Here is a 22,502-nt window from a genome sequence, read left to right as displayed (position 1 = left end):
TTTATTAGGTACCTACACAATAAAAAATACATTAACAACAATAATTTGTTTTTGAAGGAACAACACAGTAATGGTAACAAAATAATATATGGTAATAAATGGTGAATACAGGTTCAAATAAATAAAGTAAACAATAATACTATTCTAATTTACAAAATAACTATGTATTAACTCTAAGTCACAGCCATATTTTTAACAGTAAAATGAAATTAAACATACAGTGCGACGAGGCTCTCTTGGCACTTGAATGACATTAACAGGGGGGCGCTGTTGGAGAACAAAGGCTTAGAATATTCAAACAAGAACAAAGGGGACACTTGACGGCAACGCTAGTTCCAATTTTCGCCACGCGCCAAAATAGCCTTGTCGCACTGTAAACGAAAAGTACTCTATCCTAATACTGTTATGTACACATATTATAAAACTACACAATCCTCCAATCCAAATGCTTTGGTTATAATGGCAATATTACTTCAAATTCGAAAACAACAGCCGTTTCACCAAGACGGCTCGTGAGGTAGCGCGCGTTCGCCAGAGGGTAGTTGACGTAAAAATAATTAAGGCATTCAACGCCGCTTTCACTCTTCTACAACCAGCAGCTTACCCCACGAGCCGTCTCAGTTAAGCGATATGTCTATAGTTACCTATAAAAAGTTTTAACAAAATGTGCTAGCATTTCATGGAACAAAAGGCGAATAACTTACAAAAACTTGGGTTACTTATGTACCTATGTTTTTGTAAGTAGGTAAGTAGTTAGTATTTAATACAGGAATAGAAAATAATAAGTAATATTGGTTTTGTATATAGTACCTATATCTACTGGTTCTATTAAAGCTGATGTTGTACTAAACACTGGAAATCATAGTCAAGATGGGTCTTCTTTAGAGGACGATTCAAACGACATATTTGTGTCATATTCAACCTTTATGCAATGCATTAAGGTTATGTGACATGCCGTCTGAATTGTTCTCTAATTAAGCCCATATCTTGACTATGAATTCCGGAGGTGTTACCTGCTATAGTCTCTATGTGCTATCTTTATACCTACAATTTACAAATTTAGATCCTGTATTCTTCAGTACGCGGCCGAAAGTAATGTACATCGACCTTTAGAATGAGAAAGCAAATTTGTAGAGCACTGTCTCTGTCGTTGAGACCGACAAAACGTCAAATAGGTAACGTAAAAGCACCAGTCATGGACAGTATAAGAAAGAATAATTATATTTTAATTTGTAGTTACTTACCTACCTACATGACCAGTTATTTTACAAGGTCAATCGATAAGGGTCTTCTAACTCAAGAGGGAGTCATGTGGGTAGGTACTCAATAATATTAAAAACAACTTTTAAGTTCTGGTGCCTACTAAGGTATCAAACTAAGTACAAAAAATTTTTCAAAACAACACAAATTACAAAAAAGAATTGGATCCATAGACCTATAATAATTAATACCTACTCATTGGAATTTGGATCCAAACACTTTGTCGAGTAATAATACTGTCCTTTATTAGTCTGGAAGACTAGGACATTAAAGGTGATTTTTTTTTCACAACTTAAGAGTGCCTTACGACGACTACAGTGACTCCCTTTTTATTAAAAAAAAGCACTGGGAAAAGGGGTCATTGACGCGTTTCTCCGAGAAGGTATCTGCGATTTGTTTACCTTAAGTTGGTTAAGGAAACTAGATAGTAGATGTATTCTATTGTAGCCTCTACATTAGCCTCTATTATGGTTAGTACGCTGAAGGTGGGAGGCAGGTGCAAGCGTGTCGAAGCGCCACTTTGAGCCACGGCATGAACCGGGCGACGCGCGCGTATACGCCCGGGTAACCTTGTCTAGCGCAGCCCCGGCCCCAGGACACGATTCCTGTAGAAAAAATACAAATTAGTCCCTTTAGAGTTTAAGGATCAACTGTTAACTCCTGGCAAGTAGGTACCGATCGCGGTTAGTTGAAATACCAACACCAGATTAATCAGTGACGAAGTGTTTCACTTTTCCTTTCACTCTGTTGCTGAGTGTATTATGTTGAATAGAAGTTGCAGATTGATGAGTTCCTATCATCTACAGCAGTGGATAATTAGACTGGGTCATCAGCAACGGCCTCCGAAGTCTCCCGTCCAAGAATCTCGCCCCAGAACATTTGCGCATATCATACGCAGCGACCCCTTCCTGCGCCCATAACCTGCATCAGTATACACCTGGTCACAAGAAGTGAACCAGTGTACGTACTCTTCGTGTGACCAGGACATTTATACTCACCGCCATTAGTGAAATGAGGCTGGGCCATCAGCAACGGGCGTCCATAGTCACCCTTGCTGGAGTCTCGCTCCGGAGTATTTGCGCAGATCATACCCGGCGTCACCATCCTGATTCCTGCGCCCATAACCTGCGCCAGTGCACTCTTTGTATGGCTAGGTTTATACTATTTATACTTACCGACAATAGTGAAATGAGGTTGGGCCATCAGCAACGGGCCTCCAGAGTCACCCGTGCAGGAGTCTCGCTCCGGAGCGTTCGCGCAGATCATACGCGGCGTCACCTTCCTGCGCCCATAACCTGCACCGGTGCACTCTTCTTGCGACCAGATTTGTACTTGTGCCTGTAACAGCGCCATTTTCTTAATAAGTACTTATGTTATTGGGAGAAGAGAAGAGAATAAAGTGAATTACAGGATTACGGCGAATTCCCACTACGGCCTAGTCTATTTGAGCTCGGACATAGGATCTAATGGGTATGTTTAAACAATCCGAGCCGTTTTTGTATTGCCACAAACTTTTTGGAGAATTTTAGACGTTTATGGTACTATCCCCGGTACGGTTTAGTGGAAATTCGCTTTGTTTTGTTTGACAATAATTAATTTAATTAATATTAACAAGTGGATGAATGTAAATTAAATTTGGAAGACTTTAGAAAAACTGTAGCATCAATTCCTAGTTCAACATTAGCTTTTACATCTTACTCACCGCGACAGGTCGAGATGGCCATCGGGGTATGAGGCGGGGGGACGCCCTACATACCCGCACGTGACCCGCGCTCACCCACACCGGGTTATCGTGGGGGATGTGCCGGTGTGCGGGGCGTCCCCACCCCGATAGCCATCTCGACCTGTCGCGTACTATAAGTACGTCAAAGTTATACTTATCCACTTACCAACTTGTTTGAACTCAACAGACTTCATTATTTAGGTTCTACGAAATTCCGAACTATCTGCTCTCGCTTAATATGTCCTGATACGTAATGAGTACAATCGTAGGTAGACTTACTTTCATTGGAACATCGGAAGGGGGTCCCTTTTCAATGGTACTGCCCCACCCAGAGACAATAGCATCAGCACCTGCTAGTTTATCGTCATCGTCTAGAAATAAAAGCATTGATGTACCTAACCAAAGTTTTATATATGGCATAATTTTTTTATCGAATTTTTGAAAAGAGCAACTACCGAGTTTCTTGCTGGTTCTTCTGAAAAGACATTCCGAAGCAGTAGTGGATGCATTTTGACGACTCAAAGTAGGTATAGTCCGCAGGTAAATTCACATCACAGCCATTAAAAAAAATTAGGTACCTATTTGTTGTTGTAGCAGTAATAGAAATACACATTCTGTGAACATTTCAACTCTTTACGTATTACGGTTCATAAAAGACAGCCCGCTGTCAGACAGACAGACGGACGAACAACGGGGGCTTAGTAATAGGGTCCCGTTGGCACCCTTCGGGTACGGAACCCTGCAAATTAATTATTATTATTATTACACTTTTATTGGTACCACCACAAGAAGGATTGCAATAAAAGAACAAAAAAAAACACAGACAGAAGGAAGATAGAAAAGGCGGCTACTTAATAATTAGCGATCTCTACCAGGCAACCTTAATCTCACTGACCTGGTAAGCAAGCTGGTCTGAACAGATTATCAGGTAAAGGCTCAGCTAATCTTAGTACAGCGATGTCGTTGTCATACGTATAGCGGTTGAAGTCCGGGTGTTGGAATACGTGGGACACTGGGAATCCTTCTGATCTCGATTTGTTTACGTCAAATTCTCCCACTAGCACCGTTAGACGAGATGCCTCCACTCTGCGAAAATGATACAAAATAGCATAACACACACCTAAACACGCGCGCTTTCATAGAATGTGTACTCTAAAGTAAAAATAAATATAAAATAATTATCATTGTCATTGCACTTCTGGGAAGACACTGGCCCCCATGACACGGGTTAACCTAGTTTGGGGGTCTAGGGTTATTTTAAGCAAAATTGTATTTTACTCTTTTTATGAAACAAAAAATAAAGATTTATTATAACAAGCATGAAAACAATTTCGAGGACTATAGTAGATTAGCCTCAAAGCTAACAATTTTGTAGCGACCTGAAATCTGAAACGGTCGTACTTATAGATAAATTCTAATAAGTAGCAGCATCATCATCATGATCAACCCATCGCCGGCTCACTACAAAGCACGGGTCTCCTCTCAGAGACTTTCGTCTGATCTTAAAAAAGATTCCGAATCTATTTCCGCTGCCAGCGGCTTTCGGTGAAAAAAGCTACATCTGACTTAGTGGTTCTAAGAACTTAACTTTCTTAGTTTCTAAATTGCAATATCTAAGTATCAGTCTAATTTTGTTTTAATTTTGTAGAAAAAATATCTTTCTTTGCGATTTCTTATAATCCCGAGTGCACCAAGCTTAACTTTCGCTTTTCTAAATTTTCTAAAAAAAACACGGTCAGTTTACTACGCGTTAAAGATTCGTTGACTTTGTTTTAATTAAGTACCGGTGCTTTTAAGAGGCAATAACGCGTGACGTATCCGTGATTAATGACCGAATTTTGACTAAAATGGAGATACGATGTCAAGCAAATATTTATCTTAATAGACCATTACAGCTCTCTGTTACACAATTAAGATAATAATCTATATATATATAAAAGGAAAAGGTGACTGACTGACTGACTGACTGACTGAATGACTGACTGACTGACTGACTGATCTATCAACGCACAGCTCAAACTACTGGACGGATCGGGCTGAAATTTGGCATGCAGATAGCTATTATGACGTAGGCATCCGCTAAGAAAGGATTTTTAAAAATTCAACTCCTAAGGGGGTGAAATAGGGTTTTGAAATTTTGTAGTCCACGCGGACGAAGTCGCGAGCATAAACTAGTAATTAATAAAGTGAAAGCAAAATGTAATGAGGAAAACTATCTACCTACTGAATATTCTGCCTTGGGAGAGACCATAACATCTAAGAAACAACACTAATCTTAGACTAATCTTACTGATATGACAGTTTGTCGTGTTTCCCATCTACACCAGATTCATTGAAGTTATAAAATAATAAATTAATAGGTATAGTTTTCTAATCGTGTATGATCGATCGAACGTGAAATCAAAAACAATATTGAGATGAGAGTCAATACAAAACGAGTTTTTCATCCATGGAGAGAATTCTTTATAGACGAAGCTTTTTAATTTAAAGACAAAGACTCCAGATTAACAAACTAATCTTTGATTAGGTTTACTTTGTATTTCAAATACAAAGGTATAGGTAGTGTGACTATATTTTTAGCATAAATTAGCAAGATAAATAAATAAGTACCTACGTGTTTCTTCATGCATATCACATTTTAACTCCTCTGAGTTTAAACTTTAAAGTCAGTTAAAAGATAAATTATGAAGTCAAAGCACGCTACAGCAGAGCGAGACAAATTGTGATGCCGTGACGAAACGGCGAAAAGGTGCGTCGGCACATCCAACTCGACCGACCTAGACCTAATTCGGTAGGTGTGACCATGGCACTACATACTTACTCCAACGTTAGACAAGGCAAAACAGCAAAATAAATTCAAAATAAGTAACTAATTTAGTAAGTTTCTTACCCGCGAATAAGATTTAAGTTAGTTTTCGTGTGCGTATAGGATCTTGAAAAAGTTGTTTAAGACATTTAGACATTTGAATCAAGGACGATTTTCGTCTCATCTAATTAGATATGCCTATTTGTTTAAGTACAGTCAATATTAAATTCCGTAACATTTTAAGCAAATTGTCTTTCGTGGTTGTTGCACAACACGCTTTTAAGAGTTATGCTTATGACAGGTTTCAGATTTCAGACAATACATCTTCACACAAAATGAGACAACAATGTAAGACAAATGTTTTGTATGCACACGTCCTCGAGGTCAGCACTCAGTTTCACAACTGGAAAGAGCCCTTCGGTCCCAGAGGTCACGTCTTCAACAAGTAGGCCAAAGGTCTGTTTTGAAAGTCCATTTATTACGTAAAATGTGCGATTTTTTTCATCGTCATTTTATTTCTTAAAATTGCAATTATCACAAATATAAAACTCAGAGAAAGCTTTTTATTATTAGGTTATTTATTAAGTAGGTAGGTATACCTACCTGCTTTTGTGTTCAATAGTTGCAGTCTAAAAGTGCTTAATCTATAGTCACAATCTAGATAGACGCTATTATGTACCTACCTATTTATTTTCCTAACAAACTAGATATTATGTTGCCGTAGCAAAACTGCCTAGCATTTTGAAGACATAATCTATCTAATTATATATACGACAATAAATAAACTGATGGGATTTGAATCTAAGATCTAGCTAACCTATCAGATTTCTGGCCGCTAACCATTGAGTTATTAAGGATACAATCTATCTCTATCCCCTTAACGTTCATTAATTTATCTTAGATATAACAGTAGATAATCCCGTTTAATACTTATTAAGTACTTTCCTAGTGTGGATTGAAAGGAGATCGCCCGTGAACGGGCCCTCTTTTGTGGCGTCGTGTCAAGACTTAAATTAATTTTTAAAAATGTGTTATTTTTTACGATTATATATTTTATTACGACTTTTATTTCACTTTATTATTGAAAATATCCACAATTACAGTTAGAATCGTAAACATCAATTTATTTTGAAGAAGAATTAATTAAAAATAACCTCAATATTAGCAGCATAAAAAAAAGATTTCTTTATAACCAGGGTGAATAAATGGAAATCGTTCGCAGAATATAAAAAGGTAATTATTTGTCTACAAAATAAAATTAAAACCATGGTGACATAACAATTATACTAGGGGGGGCCCAAAGCTCCTAAGAAAATGGGCAATCTCCTTTAAACAAAACTTTACAATTGCCGTCATGAAATACTTGACCGAATCACCTATTCTTTTCATTGACTCAGCATAACCTTTATTCTTGAACTTTAATGAGAAATTAATACTAAATTATACTCATTAATGTACCGTAGGTAGCAGTTGTTCCGACGCATTCAATTACGAACACCCTAATTACAACCTTATACATCTCTTTATGAGTATCAATATCGACTCCTCAATACTTCCTCTTATGTAGGTTACGACACCCTACAGCGAATTCGCAAAAATAATACGGCACAAATGATACCTATCTAAAAGGCATTGGTTTGTATATTTTATTCGGCAACGGCAAATATAATTAAGTTATACCATTAATGTTAAGTTATGCCTCACACCCTTTATCTTTATAGGCGAGATAACTATAATATAAAATTATTTTTTACTTGTCAATAAAATAATACAATATTTGGATTCAGATATCCCGTTGCGCTACAGTTTACTTAAGTACTTATTATTAAAATTATTTTGTTCGAGTTAGGAAAAACCAAAGATAAAGAACTTTATCGAAAAAATTGAAAAAGTGGCCGATTAGTGCGCTTGTTTTGCCCCCGGGTAGGTTAATCCCTTTGTCCACCCTATACACGTGTGTCCGTCTATCCAGACTGGGCTAAAAAAATATATGTATACACTAGCTAGCTAGCTTATGCCCGAGACTTCGTCGACGCGGACTACACAAATTCCAAACCCCTATGTTACCCCTTTAGGGGTTGGATTTTCAATCCACGCGATTTCTGTGAAAACTTATAAGTAAATTAACTACCTACCTATACTTTTGTTTTGTACTTATTTTTTCACTTCTTTAAGTTTGCCTTTTAAATAAAATAAAAATAAATTAAATACTCAGTTTACTTACAACTTAAATTTTATCGGTGAACCGAAAAAGTAGAGTTGAAGGCGGATAAGAAAGTGTGTAAAAATATATGTATTTTGGAATTTATTTTCCAGTCTCTAGAGATTATTATGATGGTATTATTATATTGCACTTTTTTAAAGATTATGCCGGTCAGTGGGGCAAATGCGTTTCCATGTTTAGTAAACGCGTGGGGTTTTATATTTCCGAAGAAGCGTTAAATAAATTAACTCGCGTTTAGGCCATTGCCGACATTTATGGCAAAAACAAAGGAATTTTATAGCCATAGGTGTGCTTAATATTGAATTTAGGAGGTGTTTTAAAGTGTTTGTACATTATCACCGGCCTACTACTGGGAACGGAACTCTTCTCTAAATGAGAATAGGGTTTAGGGCCTAAACTTTAGGCTATAATCTACCACGCAGGCCTAGTGCGGATTGGCAGACTTCACACACCTTTGAGAATGTTATGGAAAACTCCCAGGTATGCAGGTTTCTTCACGATGTTTTCCTTCACCGTTAAAGCAAGTGATATATTTTAATTGCGTAAAACATAACTCCGAAAAACTAAAGGCGCGTGCCGGGGATCGAATCCCCGAGCCCTCAAATATGAGGCGGACGTCTTAACCAATAAATAGCTTACTTACTTATAGCACGCTACTTGACCACTAGGCTAGGTTATTTGTACAGTCAACAGCAATTATTCACTTTCGTCTAGATAACGGTGTCAAGTTGGCGGTCCACCCAAATATGCCGTTGTCTTTGTTTGCTAATCTCTTAAATGCTGTAACGTCAATATTTCTTTAAAGTAATCGAGCGTATATAACGCGTAAAATTTAACTCCTCACGCGCCACTTATTGTGTCAAATTTCATGTCAAAAGTACGATTTTAGTCCTTATATTTTTAAAGGTGAATCGTAGGTACTTTTGACATGACAGTTGACCCATAGTGTTAAAATGGCGCGTGAGGAGTCATTTTGTACGGACTATAATGAGATTTAATGTGTAAAGAAAAACAAAAAATACCTGCGTTTTATACACTAACTCTGGTAGAAAGTGTGGGCACAGTCTAAAAGATTAGGTATTTATTTATTTTATTTACATGACTGCCCAAGAAAAGGAGTGCAATTACGTCAAGTATAGGTACGGGACAGGTTGAAATGGAAATCGCCCGCACACCCAGCCCCCGCGCTAACCCGGTGCGGGTGTGCGGGGCATCCCCCCGCCTTATTGTCATCTCGACCTCTCTCGGACTATATGTATGTGAGTTTCTTTACTCCGCCATAACTTCTAAATGCCTGAACAGTATTTAGTAGCGCATGTCGTGCCTTTAATTTTTTTAATTAGGTACAGATAGGCGCGGCGCACACAGTCTCAACCGCGACGCGTTCTCGAACTGAGTCCCTCTGAAAAAGGATCCCGGATGGGTTCGAAACTAGTCGGGCTACCGTCGACTAAATACGTGAGTAAAGCCGGTTTGTCATACATGTATAATGAAAATCACTCACGCAAAATAGGTAAGTACTACTTGTTGTATAAGTCCCGCAAATTGCTATTGCGCTGGAACCATGTCGCATCGCATCGCATGACCATCGAAATGACGTCATTTTGACGTCATTTGACGTAAGTATATTTAAGTAAAAATATATAAATACCATCAGGTCGAAACTTCAGTCTAGTGCTGACGTCACTAAAATGGCGGCCAAGCGCATTAGCAATTTTATTTTATTTTATTTTATTTTATTGGTTTGCCAACAGATAGTACACATATTATAAAATAACAATTACAGTTCACAGAGAAAAAATTTAGAGTGTACACCCAATTACTGGCAAACCGGCATGCATTTTAAAAGTTTGCAAGTGCGGGATTACCAGTTAACTTAAAGCTAAAAATACAAATATGAAAAAATAAAAAATAAAAACACTGCAATTTGCGGGACTTATATCTTGTAGATGGTTATAAAGCAAGTGACGTAGTGAACAAAGTGCTGTTGGTTGAAAAAGTACTTTCTCAAGAGAAAATCATTATATTGTTAAAATGCAACATTAATTTAAATTTAAACCATAAAATAACATCTTTATTGAAATCTCGCATAATGTTTAATGATGACGATTTAAGCGAATACATTGATAAACCACTCGTGTCAAATTATTTAAATTATTGTGCGTTGTGCCGTTAAAATGCAGCTGCGGATAAGGCTGCGTTTCCATCACGGATCGTGCGTCTTCAACCCAATTTCTTACTTTTAGCATATTTTCATAACAAAAGTCTTATATCTATGGACATAAGCAGCGAATGGGGTGATAAGTATGGTGGACACATATATTATACTCGTCATAATCACTATCCATAGGTTCCACTATCCTCGTAGGTTTGATGACTTCCAGCCTCCCAAACAAGCTGGATTCCGAAAAGGCTTCAATACCATAGAATAGAATAGATTACAATAAGTTTTTTATTCAAGTATACTTTTTACAAGCGGTTTCGAATCGTCGAGTAGTTTTAATTTACCACTGGTTCGGTCTAGGTCACAAGAACATAGTGAACTGTAAGTACGTGTTAGAATAAACTAAGGACAGTTACTGGACTGTAAATTAGATTTAAAAATTAATCATAAGTAGAAGTTTAAGCTAGAATAATATTACTTATTAGCCCATAGGCTAGATGGTAGTAGCAATAAAGCTACCATTTTATAATGGTGCTTTATGGTAGAAAAAAAAAAAAAAAAAAAAAAAAAAACACTGGTTCGGAATGCCGTTCCTACCGAGAAGAACCAGCAAGAAACTCGGCGGTTGCTCTTTTTAATTTTAATATTACAATGTTATTATACCATTTGATAGATCACATCCACACGCTGCGGCAGGATAAATACAGAAGACTGAAGAGTAGGTATAATCGGCAACTTTGCTTGGCGTTTGTAGACTATGAGAAGGCCTTCGATTCGGTGGAAACTTGTACTGTGTTGAGGTCTTTACAGAGATTCCGGATCGACCACCGGCATTTCCAAGCGCTGAAGTGCTAAGACGAAAACGCCACCATGTCAGTCCGTATACAGGACCAGACTACGAGACCAATCCAATTGCAGCGGGGAGTTCGACAGGGAGACGTAATCTCCCCGAAGCTCTTTACCGCAGCTTTGGAGGACTTCTGGATTGGAACGGACTTGGCATTAACATCAATAGCGAAATCACTCACCTTCGATTTGCCGATGACATAGTCGTTGCAGAGATTTTTCCTTTTGAGGTACGGAACCTTAAAAATCAAGCAGGTACCTACTTATTTCCTGTAGGACTACTTTTTCTTATGCTACATATGAATCTAACTTCAGCGAGGGTTAACTAAATAGGTTTGTTGGATTTTAGCCAGTAATAAGTTTTTTCAGCTCGCAACCCATCCTGTGAAAAATCAGCCTTATACCTACGTCGTCGCTACAAAAGTGAGGTAATGGCCGCGTTATTTTCTCCCAGGAATAAAAAGTTCCTCTTTGAAACTTTAATGGTCTTTATATTGGCAATTTGATTTTGACCGCGAAAGGAATTTGGGTTAGAATCCAACGTGTTCACCCAATTTTTTTTTTAAAGATTGTTCATGTTGAATTTTTATTATGTACTTTTCATAGTACCACTAGGTTTCGAGATATATGTATAGGTAGCCTAGATATAGTGCGCGACAGGTCGAGATAGCAATCGGGGAGGGAACGCCCCGCACAGCCCCCGCGCTAACGCGGAGCGGGAGAGGTGTGCGGGGCGTCCCCCGTCTTATACCCCGATTGCCATGTCGAACTGTCGCGGACTATAAGTATTTTATGCTTTTGATTACAAGATAGCTTATTAGGGTTTTACAGATTAGTGGAGAATTGCTGAAAACTCATTTTGTAATTTTCAGATGGACACATAAATAAAATCTGTAGTAGGTACTCGTAGGTATATATTGTTTTCATAAAAAAATATTTGTATTCTATAGACGACTCGCTAGTTGCTTAATCACAACAATTGAGACTGCAGCAATGATTGATCGCAGCTTTTGCAGCAGATTCTGACCTCTTGACTCGTTAGAGAATAGAACTTAAGACTTACTCGTAAACACAATGCGTAGCGGTGATGAGGTGGTCGCGGGCGACGACGGTGGCGCCACAGATGAGCTTGCCGTCCCGCTTCAGCGCCGCGAGCCAGGGAAACTCTCCCGGGGAGACCGCGCCTCCGCCCACCACGCGCGCGCCTCGTGCTACCCCGCACGCTGGAAACAGGGAAAACCTTATTTCACGCTTACATAATCCAAATATATAAAAGGAACAGGTGACTGACTGACTGATCTATCAACGCACAGCTCAAACTACTGGACGTATCGGGCTGAAATTTGGCATGCAGATAGCTATTATGACGTGGGCATCCGCTAAGAAAGGATTCTTGAAAATTCGACCCCCAAGGGGGTGAAATAGGGGTTTGAAATTTGTGTGGCTTGAAATGTTTTGTTAAATTTATTACAAATACAATTTATTGACAATCAAAAAGTACAGTGTTACCTACTTTGAGTAAATTATTTGACTTTGTCTTTGTATAAAAAGAAGATGGCAATCGGGGCAAGAGGCAGAGGGACACCCCACACACCTGCGCGTCACTCGCACACGCCTGCACCGGGTTAGCTCAGGGGCTGTGCGGGGCATTATCTCCCCGACTGCCATCCCGACCTGTCGCATATTATGTGTACCCAGTTACCAATATTATATACAGTTATAATTTTTACGCCAATAAAATAATTTCATTTAAAAAACCGGCCAAATGCGTGTCAGACTTGCGCACCGAGGGTTCCGTCTACAGTGTTTTTTAGACATTTTGCACGATAAATCAAAAACTATTATGCATAAAAATAAACAAAAATGTGTTTAAGAATTTACTGGTAAAGCCCTTTCATATGATACCCTAATTAGTATAGTACTTACCTACTCTTATTTTGAAAGTTGAAAATACTAATTATTTGTTCATGAACACAATTTGATATTTTTTTGTGATGTAACCACAAATTCACGGTTTTCGGATATTTCCTTTTATGTGTTTAAGGCCTATACCTACCTGCCAAATTTTATTTGTAGGTCAACGGCAAGTACCCTATAGATTTCTTGACATACAGACAGACAGACAGACAGACAAACAGACAGACAGACAACAAAGTGGTTCTATAAGGGTTCCTTTTTTCCTTTTGGGATACGGAACCCTAAAAATATGGAGAATGTGGCGAGTCCTTTTTTAAAATTTATGCATTATAATATTTTATCTTATTTGCGAGGCATAAAATTTGACCCCACAGTTTGACCCGCTCGATAAAAAACCATAAACGGAAGCTGACAATGACACAGTTTTCCATAAAGTCGTTTGTTAAAACGAAGATGCATCTCCCTTGACATTGTTTGGATTTTGCAACGAACAACATTCAAATTAGTATTATCCGAGTAAATTATTACCGTCATTGAATCAGCAATGGACGATGGCCCATAATATCAATTAAAAACCGGCCAAGTGCGTGGCGGGCTACGCGCAGTGTAGGGTTCCGTAGTCACAACTTAGCCATGATAGTTTTCCTTTAATTTCTAATTTTTTCACGTTCCTATATACTACCAATTGGCTAATAAAGGGGGGGAGGGACACTTGCCTCTAATAAAAATTAGCATTTTAAAACATCATATTTTACAAACGGATCTAGAAATCGAAAAATGATGTTCCCACACCTACAGTATTTTTAAAAGACCTATTCAACGATACCACACACTAATTTTTCAGTAGGGGAGCTACCCTAAAAAATAACATATTTATCACAATTTTATTTCACCACTTTGTCGGCGTGATTAAAATTTATACCTATGCCAAATTACAGATTTCTAGTACTAATAGTCTCTGAGACGGACGGACGGACAGACGGACGGACATGGCGAAACTATAAGGGTTCCTTGTTTACTACGGAACCCTAAAAATAACATTTTAAATTATACATGAGTATTTAGGACGAAAAGACGCGTCGTACAAGAATAATTACAACTTGTTAATGCTTACGGTGTTACGGTATCTGGTGAATGTCGATTAATGTATGTAAGAACCAGTAACGTGAGAAGATATTGAATTCAATTCCAATAAGCAAAGTAGGACAAGACTTGTAGGGCCAGAACCTTGGACTGAAAAATTGATCAATGATTATCGTTTTAAAGTTTATGTCCTTTAATGAACCCACTATACCGCTAAAAGTTACAACTTACGAATATAATTCAAATGTAACTTTTTTTGCAAATATTACAATAAAAGCTAAAGCTAGCCTTAGCTTAGCTAATCATAGCCAAGCTTATCTAAGCCAAGCCGCGCTAGACGGACAGGCTGATCCGTTGCGAAAAAAATGAGCCAGCCCTTCTGTCACCAGATGAGGCTATTATCGCGGTGAAATATGTGACTGACTTGTATATTATTAATTAATAAAAACATTATTTAAGTAAACTTTAAAAAGTGCTTTTGAATTAGTCAAATCAATAATGTAAAACTATAGGAAAATAAGTCAAGATTAATTTACTCCTTTGATAGTTTGACTGCCTGCTGCTGACTTGTAAAAATAGAGATCCTGGGTTTTTTTTTTAGTTCAGGAATGCTATTAGGATTAGGTACAAATCGGTTCTACTTAGGTCAATAGCTGTATATGGAAAAATATCATACCTGTGAAACTTGATTAGCTTGCATTATCTTGTTTTTTACCTATACGAACTCAGTACGAATATAAATAATATCTGTCCCGGCTGTACTCACGTGTTTAATCGACGTTAGCCCGACTAGTTATTTATAATGGAAATCACTCACGGTAGTTTAAACACTAAAATAAGTACGAATACTTTGGGGCAATATTATGTGGTATTTTGTAGATAATAAAAAGTAAATGTTTGTTCCACTGTGATACATATTAGTGCAAATATTTGAGTAAATATTTTAGTACAGCACAGTACTTACTAACGATTTTACTAGACAAAAATAACGAAGTTGCTGTTTACTGCACAAAACTGGGTTAGTGAAAAAGAAAATGGAGACGTTTTAAAGTATAGGTACTTAGAGAACATACAAGGACATTTGGAATTATTGCTTCTAGTACCTACGTCTTTCTCAGTACGAAGCTTGTTACTCTTTTAAAACTAATGAGTGGATTAATGTTGATAAAAGATATTAAACAACGTACAAGAAGCTTTTTGTGTTGAATGATTATGCTGAAAGATGTAAGCAGCTTGTGCGAAATTAAGTATACACGCGCAATTTTAATCGTAGGGTATATTACTTGTCTACCGTAAATGTTAGATGCCAACGTTGCCCTAATTTCTTAAACATTTACCTATCCTTTAAAACTCATCAGAATCAGAATTAAATATTTTATTCAAAGTACATTTTTAATATTTACATTTGTAAGAAGAAGCATGTAAAGATGCATCAAATCATATAATAAAAAGCAAACTAAGAGCCCCTTTCTTTACCCTGCCCTGAACCTCTTAAAAGGAGAAAGTATTTTAGAGGATCTTGTTTTAGAAATTGGCAAACAAATACCAATCTTTCCTACTTGACTCTTATTTTTATGCAGAATACAATATAACCACTACAGTGAACATATATTTGGGACACAATATGCGAAAAAATTTTTTTATGCGAAATTTTTTTTTTATACTACCAATGTTCTTCGATGGCAATATGGTTTTAAAGTCACATTGAAGCCAGATGACCGGAAGAAAAATGTTTGTGTATGGCATAAATTTGCCATTTATGAATTTTTAAAATTGCTCATATTTTGTGCAAATACGTCAAAAATATTGCTAAAATTTGCAAATTCAAAGCGGATAAAGCAATATTTTAGATTTTTTTGGATTTCTTTTTCTTTGACAGTTTTTATCGCGATGAGAAGTGAGGATGCGGGTTGGGACTGAACATAAGAAAGTAACATCACGTAAAACTGTAGTAGGTAGGTATAATATTACTACTTATCCCTGCGACTTTGTCCCGCGTGAACTACACTTTTAAACTCCAAATTCAACCCCTAAGGTAAAATATTACACCCTTAGGGGTTGAATTTTCAAAAATCCTTTCTTAGCGGACGTCTACGTTATAATAACTATCTGTACGCAAAATTTCAGCCCGATCCGTTCAGTAGTTTGAGCTTGCGTTGATAGAAAAGTCAGTCAGTCAGTCAGTCAGTCAGTCAGTCAGTCAGCCAGTCAGTCAGCTTTTCCTTATAGATGACTCTGATTTATTGACTGTAAGCCAATAAGTCAGAGCAAAGTGCCATAGTTATTATTTTAAAAGTAATAAGTAGATATTAGATATATTATGTACTTATTTAAATTAATCGGATTTTCCTCTTGGTGTTTGTATTGGTTTAAAAATTTCAATCACCTTGAAATATTTAAACTACCTATTTAGCCCGCATGGAAAAAATATATTTTGGAATCAAACATTTTCTTCCAAAACAGTTTTAGCGGTTATTCATGCAAATATAAACACTTGAAAATGTTGACGATCTAGGGTTCCGTATTTTCTTTCTTATTAGTCTTTGATAATTTCTGGTAAGTGAAAATTTTTTTTTCTAAAAGGAAACTATGGCCCACGATCAAAATTTTGTTTTGGATACAATAAAAAAATGCATCGAAAAATAAAAAGGTCATTCGTCAACAGCAATCTAGACTCATCATCATCATCACCTCAATCCATCGCCGCCCCGGCCCACTTCTAACCACATAACACACACCTTTGAGAATTATTATTATGGATAACTCTCAGGCATGTTTCCTTACGATGTTTTGATTTAATTGTTTAAAACGCACATACCTATCTCCGAAAACTTAGAGATGATCGAACTCGAGACCCTCTGAATAGGAGACCAACTTCTTAACTACAGGCTATCACTGCCGCCAGAAAGCCTAGGCAGTTAAAAACCGGAAAATATTAAATTTGGATGAATCATCCACGAATCATTCATAGTTGCTTCATGGTTGTAAATTATAGCTTAATTTCATTTTCGCCGAGAGCTCGTGGTTAATTTTAAGTAAGCGCTTTATAAAAGCTGAAAGTTTCTAAGGTAAATTCTATAGCATGAGCTACTACGCATGAAGCCGTGATAGACTAGTAGTTAAGATGCCCCGCTCCTATTCGGGAGGTTGGGGGTTCGATCTCGGGCACGCACCTCTAACATTTCGATGTTATGTGAATTATACGCAATTAAAATAATATCACTTGCTTGAAACCCACAGTATCAAAATCGTTTGTGAAACGCCTCAAATTTTACATCTGGCTCTTCGGCTATTTCGCTTGCTCGTTCCACTACACTCGATAATGTTTCGGAGTTTGGGACGAACAACTGTTATCCTTATCCAATAACCCACTAAAGAAAGTAATCAAACGTAATTTATTTGCTATAATTACATTTACGGCTATTAGGAACGTTTTAATGTTATTTTTTTGTTGTTTTCAATATTTTATATACTAGCTGATGCCCATGACTTCGTTTGAGTGGAATTAAGTTTTATGAATTCCCCTGAGCAATCTTTGATTTTCCGGGATAAAAAGTAGGTAGCCTGTGTCCTTCCCCGTGATATATAAGCTACCTCTGTACCAAATTTCATCAAAATCGGTTAAACCGTTGGGCCGTAAAAAGCTAGCAGACAGACAAACAGACACACTTTCGCATTTATAATATTAGTATGGAAGTATGGACTAAGTGGATGTTGCCCGTGATTAAAAAAAATAAACTAAATCCACGCGGACGAAGTCGCGGGCATCATCTAGTTCTAAATAAACAGTTTGGAATCAGTAATGTAATCAGATAGTAAGTACGTACCTACGTTCCCCAGTTTATTTACGAAACTGAGTTACGAAAAGAGGTATAAGAGTGCACTATCAAGTGTTAGGAAATAGATAAGTGGTATGTAAGACGAATATCTACGTCCAAAATGGGTCAACTCACCTACTACTTAGTACTTAGGTACCTTCGCTGTCGATTATGTAAAACCTTTACTTACATAGTTGTTAATCTAAAACGTAAACAGTCCTTTGTGGCACAATCACATCAGGTCATTTATCGTCGGATTACGATTTTTTTAATATCCAGAAAGATTTTTATTAAAATAAATTTTTACAAGTGTTTTCGAATCGTCAAGTGAATCTACCATTGACCTGAATTTTTGGTTTCGGGTCATGTCTGTCAGTACGGGGGTCATAATATAGTCACTTTAACTAAACCCCAAAAAAAAAAACAAAAAAAGTCTGTCAGTGTAAAGAACGTGTTGGGTGTCCAACGTCTTTGGTACCCCTAAACACAGGCTAACGACCACGTATAAGGGTGCGTTTCGACTGACGCGGAACTGGGCGGAATGGAGCGGAGCGGATCGTGAATTGACCAATCACACAGTTTCCACTGATGCAGAGTAGGGATTTCGAGCCACTGTGATTGGCCAATTCATGGTCCGCTCCGCTCCACTCCGTCCAGCCCTGCGTCAGTCAAAACGCACCCTAATCGCTCCATTATGATATCAAGTCTGTAGTAATAAGCTATGGGATTTATTGCTTACTTTACGATGTATTGTTTGTACAACGACAGTACTTATGTAAATTAAGCTCTCTAAAATCACTGCGAGGTTTACTTTACTGCTATTACCATGACATAACTCTAGAAAATCAAGAGTTTTAGTGAATAAAAATTAATAACTGGGTAACTATTAAGTATACATGCGAGGCATTTCGAAAACTTCTTCAGATCTTAGCTTACACTTGAAAAATTTACGCGATGTCACTAAACCGAATGGACTTTATATTATGGTAGGTTGGTTTAAGTCGAGTGGAAATCTTGATGTTTCAAGGGGTAGCAGCAACATTAACATTTATTTAAATGTTAAGTAAATAGGTAATTGTATATTTATTATAGGTATATTATCATTACATTGTCGGTAAGAATTTTTCGAATGATTTTTGTAAGATTAAGCAATATTAGCTCGTTATGGGAAAACTTTAAAAATAAAGTAAGCGTAGAAAAACCTATACAAGATTGAAAAATTTTAACGACTTACCTAATAACGGAACAACACAATGTAAACAAACACAATTTTTTACACAACCTGCTCTACATCAAGTTGCATCAACCATCAAACACTCCCGTGCACATACGAGGAAGCGATCACCGAGTATCGCGAGATACTCCAACTCTTAATATAATGGGGTAGATGAAGAACTCACTGCAGGGCTTGCAGGCGCTGGCCGATGCGAGCACAGCTACTAGGAGGCACAAGGCGCGAAACATGTCTGTCGGAGTCACAGTCCAATCTGGAGGCAAAGGGAGACGCCGGCCCAGCTATTATAGGCCGCGGGCGGCGCCTCTGATAAGGCCTCGGGGCCAGGGTGATCGGACCAGGCCAAGTTCACGGATACGCGGCGACTGAGCGAGTGACACTGCAGACGCCGCGTCACCCCACTGCTTACGAGTTATACCTTGGACCACGCCGCGCCGCACCCGCACGGAGGGTCGGTGGAAGGATTAGATAGTGACCTTCATGTCTATACAATAGTTCAGTTACGGCCCGAGTCATTAGGTCAGCCGAAATTTGGTCGATATTGGAAAGTTTCGTTATGACTAAGCGTTAATTCTCCGTGCGATAACTGGTGCATGTTCACGGATTGCGATCTCCGTTTATTGCTGTGTTAATCCTTTTGTTGTACGATTGATTTATTCGAGATTCTTTTATGACGAATGGGGGCAGCAAATCGGGCATCCATGAAGTTGCCGTTACTTGAATCGGCTCTATGGTGCTGTATAAAAATAAAAATTGCAATGAGATGGCCATGTAATAAGCGTGTATTAAGTATATATACCGAACTCCGAAGTAACGGAATCGAGACATTTTGCGACGAGTTTTGCTCGATTCCTTACGATACCTCTTATTTGGCATAATTAAGTAGTTGACACATTCACCTTATTCGGTTACGGCGAAAAGGAAATTGGGTGTTGTGGAGACCGTGGTAGCGTGGCGAGGCGAAATAACTCTGCCTTTTCTAAATGATCGACCATTATCACGGGATGAGATCGATAAGATTGCATCACTTCTAATTAATTATTTCGCATAATTACGACCGTTATTTGTATCTACGTTTCGTCGTGGCTGCGGCGCAATAGTAAAATTACGTAAAATTCGGTGAGTGTTAATGCGTCGTATTGTGACCTGGATCAATTCTAGGACCTCTGACCGTACTCTATCATATGTAAATTGCGCGCTCGTTCGATTTCGTGGGTCCGGGATATATTGAAATAATATCTTAAATAATATCATCATCTCAAATTCTTAACCCTAGCTGGCACACTGGTACGGGTCTCCTCACAGAATGATAAGGATTTAGGCTTTAGTCAACCACATTGGCCAAGTGCTAATTGACAGACATCTGAACTCACCTTTGAGAAAATTACGAAGTCTCAGATATGCTAGCTAGCGCAGCTCGATTACGGTAAAATGACAGCTACAGCACGTGTGACGATCGCAATCACCTCTGATTGCGATCACATTAATCTCTGAAAGGCCTCTCTCATTTTTGGCTACAATACATTGTTGCAACAAGTATACCATAAATTTAGCCAATCAAAACTATTGCGATTGTAATAATAATTGATGCAGGTTTTCCGGAATCGACGCACAGGTTTCCTCACGATGTTTTCCTTCACCGCTAAAGCAAAAAATAAAGATATTTGAAAACGCACATAGCTCCGAAAAATTAAAGGTAGGTATACATACCGTGACAGGTCGAGATGCCATTTGGGGTATGAGTCAGAGGGGCGCCCCGCACACCCGCGCGTCACCCGCGCTCGCCCGCACCGGATTAGCGCGGAGGCTGTGCGGATGTGCGGGACGTTTCGTCCCCGATTGCCATCTGAACCTGTCGCGTACTATACGCTCGAGCTCCCCGAGGTTAAAGTCTGTAACCACTAGGTTATCGCCGCTTCATGAATACATTGTCCTTATTAAACTGGTTTAACTTAAAAAAACCAAAGCAAAGAATCTACCATAAACTGTACCTACTCAGATGAAGGAGGAGCCCACCTACTTCTTCATTTAAGTAGTTATTAATTTAAGGTAGGTTCTTTGCATTGGTTGATGACGGAAAATTTTCACATCGATTATGCCATCATAAGATCGAAAAGACATGTACCTTATGCGTGTAGTGCTACTTGCTTAACCGTGGAATATTTTGCAAATTAACAAACAAATAATTTCCTCACAACTTTTAATACTGTTTAAACTTTAAAGACGCAATTTGGTGAAAGTACCTATACGTATGTTTTGAGGCGTGTTCTTGAATGATAAACCTAATTATGAAACATACACTTTGAAATTGTAGGGTAGGTACTATTGTTAGTCTTAATTGTAGTTTTTATTGTTAGTTGTAAGAATCATCGTAGTTTTAACTTATTTAGTAATTAATTTAATTGTTATAGATTTTAGGTACGCAAAGAATGTCTTAGTTTAAGTTTTACTATTTAGAAGTCCTAGTTAAGCATGTTGAGTTAGCCTGTAAGTGAGTATACATTGATAGTCCTAAGTTTATATAAGTCGTCATAGTTAGTCTTCTTTGTATACCGTTGGCTTCCTATTAAATAAAATAAAATAAAATAAAAATAAACATACAAATTCAGATTCAAGATGACGTCTCTTTTTTAAACAAATTAAGTAGTACGAGCAACTAATGTCGAGGTTATTAGGGCTAGATTTGGTTGTAGTTGATGTTTCGTATTCATCCTTAAATTAGAGACTTTCGAATTTCTTCTCTTCTACCTTGGCAATATTTTTTGTATCAACACGCTATGTTCTGAAGTCTGAATCAAGATTTTTAGGGTTCCGTACACCTCAAAAGGAAAAACGGAATCCTTATAGGATCACTTTGTTGTCTGTCTGTCTGTCCGGCTGTCTGTCTATCAAGAAACCTACAGGATATTTTAGCGTTTAAACTACCGTGAGTGATTTCCATTATAAATACTATCTGTCCCGGCTTACTCACGTGTGTAGTCGACGTTAGCCCGACTAGTTTCGAACCCATACGGGGTCCTTTTTCAAGGGAGTCCGTCCGCGCCCGCTACACACGTGGACTACACACGTGAGTAAGCCGGGACAGATAGTACCTACAGGATACTTCCCGTTGACCTAGAATCATGAAATTTGGCAGGTAGGTAAGTCTTATAGCAGACATTATGGGAAAAATCTGAAAACTGTGAATTTGTGGTTACATCACACAAAAAAAATTCAATTGTGGTCATGAACTAAATAATAATTAGTATTTTCAATTATCAAAGTAAGATCCTACTATATCAAGTGGGGTATCATATGAAAGGGCTTCACCTGTGGATTCTAAAACAGATTTTAATGAATCATAGTTTTTGATTTATCGTGCAAAATTTTGAAAAATACGACTGTACTACGGAACCCTCGGTGCGCGAGCCTAATGACTTGCACGTTT

The 22,502-nt window shown here is 37.8% G+C and overlaps 1 protein-coding gene across 1 annotated transcript; it reads right to left on the bottom strand.

Annotated features, from left to right (window-relative positions):
* Positions 1-2: 2 nt before the first annotated feature.
* On the bottom strand, positions 3-19,432 carry LOC117985975 (trypsin-1-like). Its single transcript, XM_034972780.2, has 6 exons — positions 19,242-19,432; positions 12,087-12,246; positions 3,879-4,069; positions 3,263-3,354; positions 2,436-2,598; positions 3-1,865 (listed from the first exon to the last, which is right to left on the bottom strand). The coding sequence occupies exons 1-6, from the start codon at positions 19,303-19,305 to the stop codon at positions 1,732-1,734; spliced, it is 804 nt and encodes a 267-aa protein (XP_034828671.1). The 5' UTR covers positions 19,306-19,432; the 3' UTR covers positions 3-1,731.
* Positions 19,433-22,502: the final 3,070 nt, after the last annotated feature.

This window comes from Maniola hyperantus, chromosome 10 (assembly GCF_902806685.2).
Source record: "Maniola hyperantus chromosome 10, iAphHyp1.2, whole genome shotgun sequence".
NCBI lineage: Eukaryota > Metazoa > Arthropoda > Insecta > Lepidoptera > Nymphalidae > Maniola > Maniola hyperantus.
Note: the sequence above shows the minus strand (reverse complement) of the source record. Positions and strands in the feature narration are given on the sequence as shown.